Genomic DNA, 10090 nt, shown 5'->3' on the forward strand with positions numbered 1-10090 from the left:
CTGGATAAAGTGGGTTTGAATAAAGTCCATTGCAGTGGGCCAATCTACTACAGATAGGGTCAAGAAGCTGCCTCGTCAGATTGCACGTCAGCATCGACTTAATCTCATCAGACGCCCTAAACGTAAACACAAACGCAGCAGCAATTACTGGGATCATCAGCAGACCAATATACTGATTTCATGTCGTCAACCCAGTTCCCCCAAAAGATTGTAGCTTAAAAGTGACATTGAAGAAGAACAGAATGTTAAAATTGTTAGTTTTTAATTACCGTATTTTCCGCACTATTAGGCGCACCTAAAAACCTTCAATTTCCTCAAAAGCCGACAGTGCGCCTTATAATCCGGTGCGCCTTATATATGGACCAATATTGAGCCACAACAGGTCTAGCAACTACGGTAAGCAGCCGCCGACTTCATTTTCGCCCGAAGAAGAAGCGCGCGGTGCATACTGGGATAGTTGTCAGAACGCTGGTTTGTTAATAAAGTCTTACTGACCTATCTGATGTCTATGTATCTACCTACCGACCTGATAATCAGGTCGTCTGCAGGTCATTTAGCACCACGTTCTCCACGAACATGCTGTGCGCAAACGGAGAAGGGTGACCATCGTCCGGCCACGCCCCGGCCCAGTCGCGGAAGGCTCTCCTCGCCGACCGGAGTCGGACTGTTTTGTTGACATTCTTTATGTCAACAAAGTGGCTTTAGACATTCATCCGGGGTGCTTCAGGGTGTGCTTCAACTAGGGTTACCAAGGGACCAGCCCTTATACATTTAAAGCCTGGAGGGTCGGGGGAAGAGACAGAGACTGCGGCGGCAGTGTGTCGGTTGGTCTGTGTTACCCAGAAAGCAGTTGGGCACAATATCGCAACACCAACACCGTGAGTGAAACAATGACTGGGTCAGCCTACTATATAAAGTACTCGGGGACCATAGATTTGTTATTACACATTCACATTTGTTGATTACGGAACAGATGAGTGACAACTATAACTGTAGCGTATATTCTATGCGCCTTATATATGAAAAAAGTTTTAAAATAGGCCATTCATTTGGTTGTAGAACATTAATTCGTCCATATATTGTAAATTCCTTAATATTTTTACTCCATTCACAACGGCTGACTGGCCTTCAGTCCTTAGGTTATGATAGTTTATTAGAGATCTGTCACACATGGCATGTAAGACCTTCTGGTCAAGTCGCCCTTCACAGATTCATACATAATTATTTTGAATGCTCCAGTCAGCGACCTAGTTTATTTATAGGTGATCATTCCTACTTCCAGCCACACCTCGCCAAACCACATTCTGGTTGCGTTTTAGCATCGCGGTTTAGAGGTACAAATATGTGTTGGGTTAAACTTGTCCACCTGCAGTTTTGTTTATAAGCAAAATACACAAAGGAGGTCCGAAAAATGTTGCGCAAATGAAATCCTACACCAAGCAAGAAATGGAAAACGTTTTATTTTCAAAACTCGACAGACTGTTTCTCTTCAATCACAGCTATTTAAAGACATTTAAATTCAAACTACCGACAACTAATGACATTGGAACCAATCTTAAATGTTGCATAACTTTGGTACTGATGTAAATTTCTTTAAATTACATAGAAAAAAATTTCTAACAGTGAGCTCTGGTTATTTTACCTTAGCGTCCTTCACACAGTTTGTCAGTTTCAGTTGTTTTAAAGCCCAGCTGTGGCTCTAAAAAGGTAGAAACTTGTTTTACACTCATGAAAATCAATAAAAATTAGACACCAAAAAACAAAAAAGCTGTGAAGCAAATGCTTAAAGCTGGCTGTCGTCTTCAAATTGTTGACGATTGGTCAACTACGCAAAAAGAAAAAAAAAACTAGTTAAAACAAGTAACATTAATATGGGCTATAAAGTACAGAATGCTTTGGAAGTATCCCCACCAGTTCTGTAAATAAAACGTCACTCTGTCACGGCAATAAATTTGCAAGAAAAATAACAAGTTTGAAGAATTAACAGAAAATGTTAGTATTTAAATTAGTGAGACAATTCAGTAGATTGTTTTTCTGTTTTTCTTAGAAATAAAGAAAAAAAAAATCTCTCAACAGTTGTGATTTTAAAAGCTTTTAATCACATGGTGATGTACAGATTATTACGAGAAAATATTCGGGACATTTGTGGATTACTGACGTAGCCGTCAAGGTCGGATGGCAGACTTGAGTTTGGGGAAGAGCCGCAGGGCATTCTGGGTCGTCACTTCCATCACCGTCTCCAGCGACACGCCTTTGACCTTACTGATGTACTCGGCAGAGACGCAGATGTTTCGGGGCTCATTTCTTACCTGTTAACACGAAGCGTTATAATTATGCTAAGCTAAGCAACAGTTTTAAGGAAAAAAAAACATTGAGGATTTAGAGTTGACAGTAGCATGGAGGCGTGTGGGTCAGTTCCTGTCCTTTACCTGCTTCTCTGGGCCCAAAGCAGGCGAATCGGTTTCCAAACAGATGTTCTCCAGAGGCAGCTGTTTTACGAGTTTCTGCTTCTTGGTGGGAAATGCAGCAAACATTCCAGTGTAAACATAATTTCTGTTAAAGATCGTGTAAAATATGAGCTCATCATCTGTACCTGCTCGCTGCGTGTTATGGATGGGGGGACAGAGAAGAAATATCCAGCCTTCACTCCCTCCATTGCAACAGAAGGCTTCCCATCAAAAGCGTGAAGAAGGGCTTTTTCAACACCTAGTGGCAAAGTAGAGGAACTGCAGCTGCCTCATCAAACCAGTAAACACTTTGTCCACACAGTTACCTGCTCACCTTGCTCCTTCAGCAGGTGGATGGTGGGTCGTCCTGCAGACCTTGAATGAACATTTCTAAAAAAAAAAAAAGAAAAAAAACATCCTTTATTATTAAAATTGTTAGCCATATTAAAATTATGGCTGAAATGACTGATCGTGACAAATCAGTTATTGAAGTAATCGACTAAACGTTGACTAGACTACATATTGATGTTAGAAGTCATTTTTTTTATATACTAAACAATTCATTTGCAATAAAAAAATTTATTTTCTTATTTTAAAAAAAGAATAAAATTTTTTTTTTAATCCGAAGGACAATCTTATAAAGCAAACTGTCTCCACATGGGGAAAACTCACAGAGGGAGATCCAGCTCCTTGGCAACCTGTGCTTGACGGATGAGAACCAGCTTTTGAGTCTCCTTTTCAGACTCGCCGCTGACAAACCTGGGAGTAAAATCCAAGCCAACCTGCGAAGAAACAAATAATGGAAAATCCAGTTTGCATCGCATCAGAGACGCCTCACCAACAGAGCACAGTGATATTTGAGAGCTTTGCTATTTGCTAAGTCTGTGAGTGATCTGGAGATGCTTTTAGTCTGTAGATTTAATCCAGGGATTTGCAACCTTTACAATGTAAAGAGACATTTTTGTCCGTCTAACAACTGGAACTGACTTCAGGTCTCCGAACACAACAATGACTGAGTACTCATGTGAATCTTTACCTCACCAACTGCGACAAGCTGGTCTTTGTATTTCTCTATGATGGGTAGAGCTGCATCAAGGTCCTGTAATCCAAATGGTCTTTAATCCAACAGCAGAGCTACTAATGCGTATTTAAATTCAGATGTTGACGCGTTGCTTTGTAACCTGAAGAGAAGCACTCCTCTGTTGCTCTGGGGAAACTTCCTGAACAGGATGGACTCCCAAACAGGGGAAAATAAAACCTGGAAATCTAAGAAAAAGAAAAAAAAATCTACAATTAGAAACATAGTAAACATTAAAAAAATTTTTTTTCAATGTATTCAGATGATTTATTTTATTATTTATTTTTTTTTTTTTTTACCTCTGAGACAGCTCAATGATTTTGGTAAATTCCCCAGCATGCTCAGCCACAGCCAAAAGTGCCAGCAAGCCAGCCTAGGTAATAAAACTACATTAATTCACAGTAGTTTGCTTTTCATACCCCTTCTCCTTCTTTTCACAATTAGTCAAAATACAACTCAGCCTGTCATAATAAGCAACCAATAAGCAATAATCGGAAAATGAATTAAAATAAACTCAATAATTTCCATTTACATGATTTACCATTTTCTCTTTTCTCTCTCTCTCTGAATGACCAAAGGTTTCCAGTCTTCATTGGTCTCAACTAGCCCCCATTTTTGAAGGACAATTTTGCATACAGAGACTTCCTAGTTCATTTTGTTTGTTGTTTTGTTTATTTATTTTGTATATTTAAAAAATGTCTTCCAGTTCCAGTGTTAAATGTTCATTAGATCTTAAAGTTTACTGAACTTTGAGAATTTGTTCTTGCGTTATTATGCCGTTAGCATTATATTACTTGAAAACAGTCTCAAAACAACAATATTATCGTTTATCGCAATACCTCATAGGACAATTTATCCTCCAGGAAAAATATTTTATGGTGAGAGGTACAAATACAACCACACTATTTATATAGGTTTTATGCAATACACCAACACAAAGTTTTGAAGAAAAAGTAAAAGAATACATTGCTCTCAACCATTTCTGCAACTAAAAATCTGCCATAGTGTGTATATGGTACACACTACACTATCCTGGTACCCCTAAATAAAATCTAGTCACACACTGGGTAAAAAGAGTCTGACTGTATAAAATATCTTATACAATTTTGTCTCGACAATTAGCTTTAGCTAAAATACCGCAGAGCCGTCCTAACAGGAGCGGCTAGACTTTATGACCACCATTGCTAATAATAAACTCAAGCGTTTGTTGTAATTTGAACAGTTTTTCTAATTTCAGAAATAAGAATCCAGCTGATATTTGCAGTCTTTTGTTAAAAATGTTTTGTAAATAGTCTGTTGCTGTTTTATATGCACAAATAGACACATACTGTACATTTAAAGAAATACTTTGACTTTATTCATCACATAAAATCCTGTTTAAAATGCTCGTTTTTATTTGTCGCATGAGAAAACGTGGATAAAGTTTAAGCATTTTAGCTCTGAAAACTCACCTTCTTTGAATTCTCAATTACCTCTTCCACGTCCTGTCGAGAAGAAACAGTTAAAACTTCATTAATTGTTTCAAAGGATTACAAAACAAGAATTTAACTTGGTTCGTACCTTGTCAAAATCCCTAGCAGAGATATGACAGTGGCAATCAATGTAGCCATGCATGTGGGATTTTTTTTTTTTAGTCTGTGCAGCTCTCCTTCTTCTTCTTCTATTTGAATTTTAATGGCGGTTGGCAAGAAACTTTAGGTATGCATTACCGCCACCAACTATGTGCAGCTCTCAAAACCAAAACATTCCCTACTTCCTGCATGAAATGCAGTCTGCGCATGCGTGCAACCTTGACAGCTCAAAATCTAACCCCGCCTATCCCGGGAGGGCGGTGTTCTCTCTTGCTCGTTAGTTGCACAGTAGCGGCAAGTTCCTTTTTTTAAATCAAACGCATCCCAGTAGTTTGAGGAAGAAGTGTTTTTATTTTAACCTTAGTTTCTAAATACTTAAGAGCATCATGTGATAGTTCCCGTGGTTTCCCAGTTTTATCTTACCATCCAACCTGCCCGACCGGTTCATTTTGACAGAACTCGCTTTAAAATGGGAGCTTTAACGGTGGTTTGTCTCCTGGTTTGGACCCTGACGATTGACTTCACCAGGGCCAAATACGAACCGACCTGGGAGTCCATCGACTCCAGACCCCTGCCAGAGTGGTTCGACCAGGCTAAGTTCGGCATCTTTATACACTGGGGGGTGTTTTCTGTGCCGAGCTTCGGCAGCGAGTGGTTCTGGTGAGTTATCAATCAATCAATCAAATTTTATTTGTATAGCACATTTCAGCAGCAAGGCATTTCAAAGTGCTTTACCTAATTAAAATAAAAACAGCATGTAATAAACAGTGAGAAAAAGATTTTAAAAACATAATTAAAACGTAAACAGTGAGAAAGAGAAATAAAAAGCTGTAGAACTTTAGTTGAGACGTCGTCAACTGGGACTCCAGCCTTTTGGACTTTGGTCAAAACGCCGTTTGACAAGGACTCTTGCTCAAGCACAATTTTGACTTTACAGAGAGCCAGGAAGTCCTGTTGATGTTGGTACTTAGGCTGAGCATGAGTAGGTGTGTTTGCATGGGCGTAGAGGAGACCATCAGGGTGTGGTGCCTGGCCCACTGGAGATAACGCCTGAAATTATTTATTTATTTATTTAAGTACAGCTCGTGTACTTAAATAAGTACACGAGCTGTACTTATTTAAAAGATACATGTAGCTTTCTTTTGTAAGCTACATGTATCATCTTGCTATCCTTAGCAATTCCATGGTTTTGATATAATGGTAATTTGCTTAAACTATCTCCAGATAACATGATTCCAAATCCAACATTTTTGGCCAAGACTTGACCTGTAGCTGACTGACTGATACAAATCATATATATATATAATTTTTTTTTTCATGTGTGAACAAGGCCACTTTCAAGTGTGGTGTGGTCCTAATTCAAATGCATACCTATTGCTTTTTGAATACGAGCAATCAAATACATTTTTTCCCCATATGTCATTGAAGCAGGACAGATCAACTGTTTTCAGTCGGATGAGTTAGAAAATTGATAAGATCAAATGTAAACAACGGACGAAATATACCAGTTGTAGGTTTTAACGGTATACAAGCTGTTGAATGCTGTTATTTAATTTAGAATAATCTCTGCGTGGATGGAAATTATTTTCAGCAGCTTTCTGTGTTTGCAGAAATAAACTGTTGTTTGTAAAAGTGTTGAAAATGGCCTCAGATCCCAAAGCGAACCTCTTCTGGTGTCGAACCAAGACGAACCTCCGACTTGTAACTCTTCGTTCTCGTCATTGATCAGGGCTAAGCTAACTTGATTTCTATACGCATCTTGAGAGAATAACTATAAAATCAGAAAACCTGGTTTGACATGACGGAAAGCATCACAAGACGTTATGGTGGAGTGTCTAAAACCTTATTTAGTCCGTGATGTCAACGTCTTTCAGTGCCTCCAGCTCATTAATACTCCACAGCTGTTTCTTATATGCGATTCTTTAATTCGTAAGGCTATCAGGACTTTATTGTTTCTCACCGCCTCTGATTTATCAGATGTGTATTTATTTTCCAGGTATTACTGGCAGCAAAATAAACCGGAGTATGTTAATTTCATGAAGAAAAACTATCCTCCGGAATTCCAGTACCAAGACTTTGCACCGCAGTTTACAGCTGAGTTCTTCGATGCCAAAGAGTGGACGGACATCTTTGCTGCATCGGGGGCAAAGTACATTGTGTTGACCACGAAACACCATGAAGGTAAACAAGCTAAAACTACCAGTAGGATGTCAAAGTTACTTTTCTCTTCAAGGAATTTCAAACTCGTAGGTTTTGGAGTTTGAGAAAATGAACTTCCTGACCTTTTGCCGATTGTGTTGATGTCACGAGCTGTACTTTTTTTTCTTTTTTTTTGCTGGTGAATTTTTTTTTTATCAGGATTTACGCTGTGGGGCTCCAAAAACTCCTGGAACTGGAACGCCGTGGACGTGGGACCAAAGCGAGACCTGGTGGATGAAGTGGCGAGTGCCGTGCGCGCCCAGGGCGGCCTTCGTCTGGGGCTGTACCATTCCCTGTTTGAGTGGTTCAACCCGCTCTTTAAGCAAGATGCCGCCAACCTCTTCACTACAAACTACTTTCCCACCACTAAAACTCTCCCTGAACTTTACGACCTGGTTTTGAAGTACAAACCAGAGGTTCTGTGGTCCGACGGAGATGGAAATGCTCCTGACAAGTACTGGAACAGCACAGGCTTCCTGGCCTGGCTCTACAACGACAGGTAGGCTTGCGAACGAGGAAACTTTCAGCTGTCTTCATCGCTGGATGTAACGTGATGTATTTGTTTGACAGTCCGGTAAAAGAAACCGTTGTGACGAACGATCGCTGGGGCTTAGATTCCATCTGCAAACACGGTGGATATTACACCTGTAGTGACCGCTACCAGCCAGGACATCTCCTCAAGCACAAATGGGAAAACTGCATGACCATCGACTCCAAGTCCTGGGGCTACAGACGCAACGCTCCGCTCAGTGACTACATCGGCATCGAGAAGCTCGTGGCGGTGAGAAACCCAAAACTTCCTATACCTGGGGCGAGCAGACCCAAGTTCCTTCACTAAACGATGAACTTCTGCTGCTGCAGTCTTTCACTTATACAAACTAAATTCAGTGTTCGTGAAGAGCTGGTAGCATTATGTAGCTATGTTAGGCTATATTGAAGTTATAAAACAACAGGTGTCACAACACATAGGAGGAACCTGATCAGATCATTTAATGTTTACTTAGGATCAACACATAATACTTGTATACAACTGGTACATGTTTTAATCTTAGAGAGAAGCAGAAAACAGCAGAAGAGAACTGTTTTACGTTATGATATTTCTTCACTCTTGCTTTTTTCATTGCCCATCTCTAGTCACGTTTCTTACTCCCATTGCTTCCTGTGCCGTCAGACCCTGGTGGAGACCGTGTCCTGTGGAGGGAACCTGCTGATGAACGTGGGGCCGACGCGCGACGGCACAATCGCCCCGATCTTCGAGGAGCGCCTCAGGCAGATGGGTCAGTGGCTGAAGGTGAACGGCGAGGCCATCTACAACACGACGGCGTGGCGGGCTCAGAAGGAGAACGTCACCAAAAACATCTGGTGAGCGTCTGAACCACGTGAACTGAAGCTGCAACTAACATTTACTGTAGTTGTCGAGTATTCTGTTCTGACGATGCATCAAGTGACTGGATAAAAAAATCGACACCATCAACAGATTTTTTTTTGTTTAACCACCAGGTTATTTTATGCAGTATTAGACATGCATAAGAAAATTCAAATAAGCAAATAATTAAGTTACTTTTTAAACAAGAAACATTTATTGCCTGGAATGCAATAACACAGCGTTCCTTTGGCGTACCATTTGTAGCAAAAGAGCTGGGGAAAAAATGACTAACGTCAACATTTCTGCTGATGTTGTGTTTTTTGATTAATAATATGATAGCAAAGATGGATTAAACTGGAATATACACGTTTTTAAAAGCAGAACTCCGTCTTCCACAGGTACACGTCCAAACCTCAGGAAAAGGCCATCTTCGCCTTATTACTGGAGTGGCCGGATGATGGATCGGTGATCCTGAATGAACCCGTGGTTACCCAGAAACAGACGCAGGTAAAAAAATAAATAAATAAAAAATCTGTTGCCGAATTACGAATGCGTAGTTACTGAAAAATTTGAGGTTACTTTTAAACGATTTAGAACCTGCACACGTTAACGCTCTTTGTTAACGTTCACGGTGGTTTATCAACTTTCTCCCGTCTCTGGCCTTAAAAAGGTGGAGCTGGTGGGTCATGGCCCTCTGCAGTGGACGGCTCTGCAGCCCAGCGGCCTGCAGGTGTTTCTGCCTCCGCTGTCCTTCAGCAAGATGCCGTGCCAGTGGGCCTGGACTCTGAAGCTGACCGGAGCCTCTTGAAGGAAAACCACTTCACTCCAACAGGAAGTGGCAGTGCTGCCGGCCAGAAGAGACTCTCTGCTCTGCTGATTCAATGACTTACCATAAATCTGTTTTTCCTGTTTTATATGTGCTGTATATTTTCAAACGAAAAAATTCAGCTCTGAAGATCAGTCATGCTGGATTTTTTGTGATTTGCACTTTTAAATTTGGAGATATATATATATATATATATCTCATGCAGAAAGTCGAGTTTTCTCAGCACTGATTGTTACAGATTTCTGCACTTAAAATAATTTCTGAACTATTTAATAAAATCTTCTAGTATATTTTTTACTGGGTCATGTTCTGGTCACTCTCCTTTTTTCTATGTGAATCAATAAATGCATTAATTGAATCTTTGATAGAAAAAGGTCTCTGCAGTTTTTTGTTTATTATATCAAGTTAATCAACAGCTTATTTGCTGTAATTATGGGATACACACTCAAATATTTGCCTTGCTAAAACTTAGGCTTAGAATCTGATCATTTAAGTTTAAAAGTCAAAATTATGACTTTGCATCATTTAATAGTTTAAAATATAACTTAAAGTTATTATTAATTTTTAACAGAATTGTGATTTTATATTTTATTCCGCATTTAA

General features: G+C 39.8%; 2 protein-coding genes across 3 annotated transcripts; one reads left to right on the forward strand and one right to left on the reverse strand.

The window, feature by feature from the left end:
- Nucleotides 1-2076: 2076 nt before the first annotated feature.
- LOC103144713 (putative deoxyribonuclease TATDN3) lies at nucleotides 2077-5246 on the reverse strand. Of its 2 annotated transcripts, none has more exons than XM_007561829.2 (10): nucleotides 5086-5246; nucleotides 4977-5009; nucleotides 3825-3898; nucleotides 3629-3713; nucleotides 3484-3546; nucleotides 3120-3229; nucleotides 2782-2837; nucleotides 2594-2706; nucleotides 2430-2510; nucleotides 2077-2309 (listed from the first exon to the last, which is right to left on the reverse strand). In XM_007561829.2, the coding sequence occupies exons 1-10, from the start codon at nucleotides 5137-5139 to the stop codon at nucleotides 2166-2168; spliced, it is 813 nt and encodes a 270-aa protein (XP_007561891.1). In that variant the 5' UTR covers nucleotides 5140-5246; the 3' UTR covers nucleotides 2077-2165. The 2 variants fall into 2 exon arrangements, with proteins under 2 accessions (XP_007561891.1, XP_007561892.1); XM_007561830.2 differs by having other exon boundaries at nucleotides 2430-2507; nucleotides 5086-5244.
- A 135-nt stretch (nucleotides 5247-5381) lies between these two features.
- fuca2 (alpha-L-fucosidase 2) lies at nucleotides 5382-9860 on the forward strand. The gene is made up of 7 exons (XM_007561827.2): nucleotides 5382-5756; nucleotides 7093-7277; nucleotides 7455-7794; nucleotides 7866-8076; nucleotides 8467-8657; nucleotides 9060-9168; nucleotides 9332-9860. The coding sequence occupies exons 1-7, from the start codon at nucleotides 5566-5568 to the stop codon at nucleotides 9467-9469; spliced, it is 1365 nt and encodes a 454-aa protein (XP_007561889.1). The 5' UTR covers nucleotides 5382-5565; the 3' UTR covers nucleotides 9470-9860.
- Nucleotides 9861-10090: the final 230 nt, after the last annotated feature.

Source organism: Poecilia formosa, unplaced genomic scaffold (assembly GCF_000485575.1).
Source record: "Poecilia formosa unplaced genomic scaffold, Poecilia_formosa-5.1.2 Scaffold131, whole genome shotgun sequence".
Classification (NCBI taxonomy): Eukaryota; Metazoa; Chordata; class Actinopteri; order Cyprinodontiformes; family Poeciliidae; genus Poecilia; species Poecilia formosa.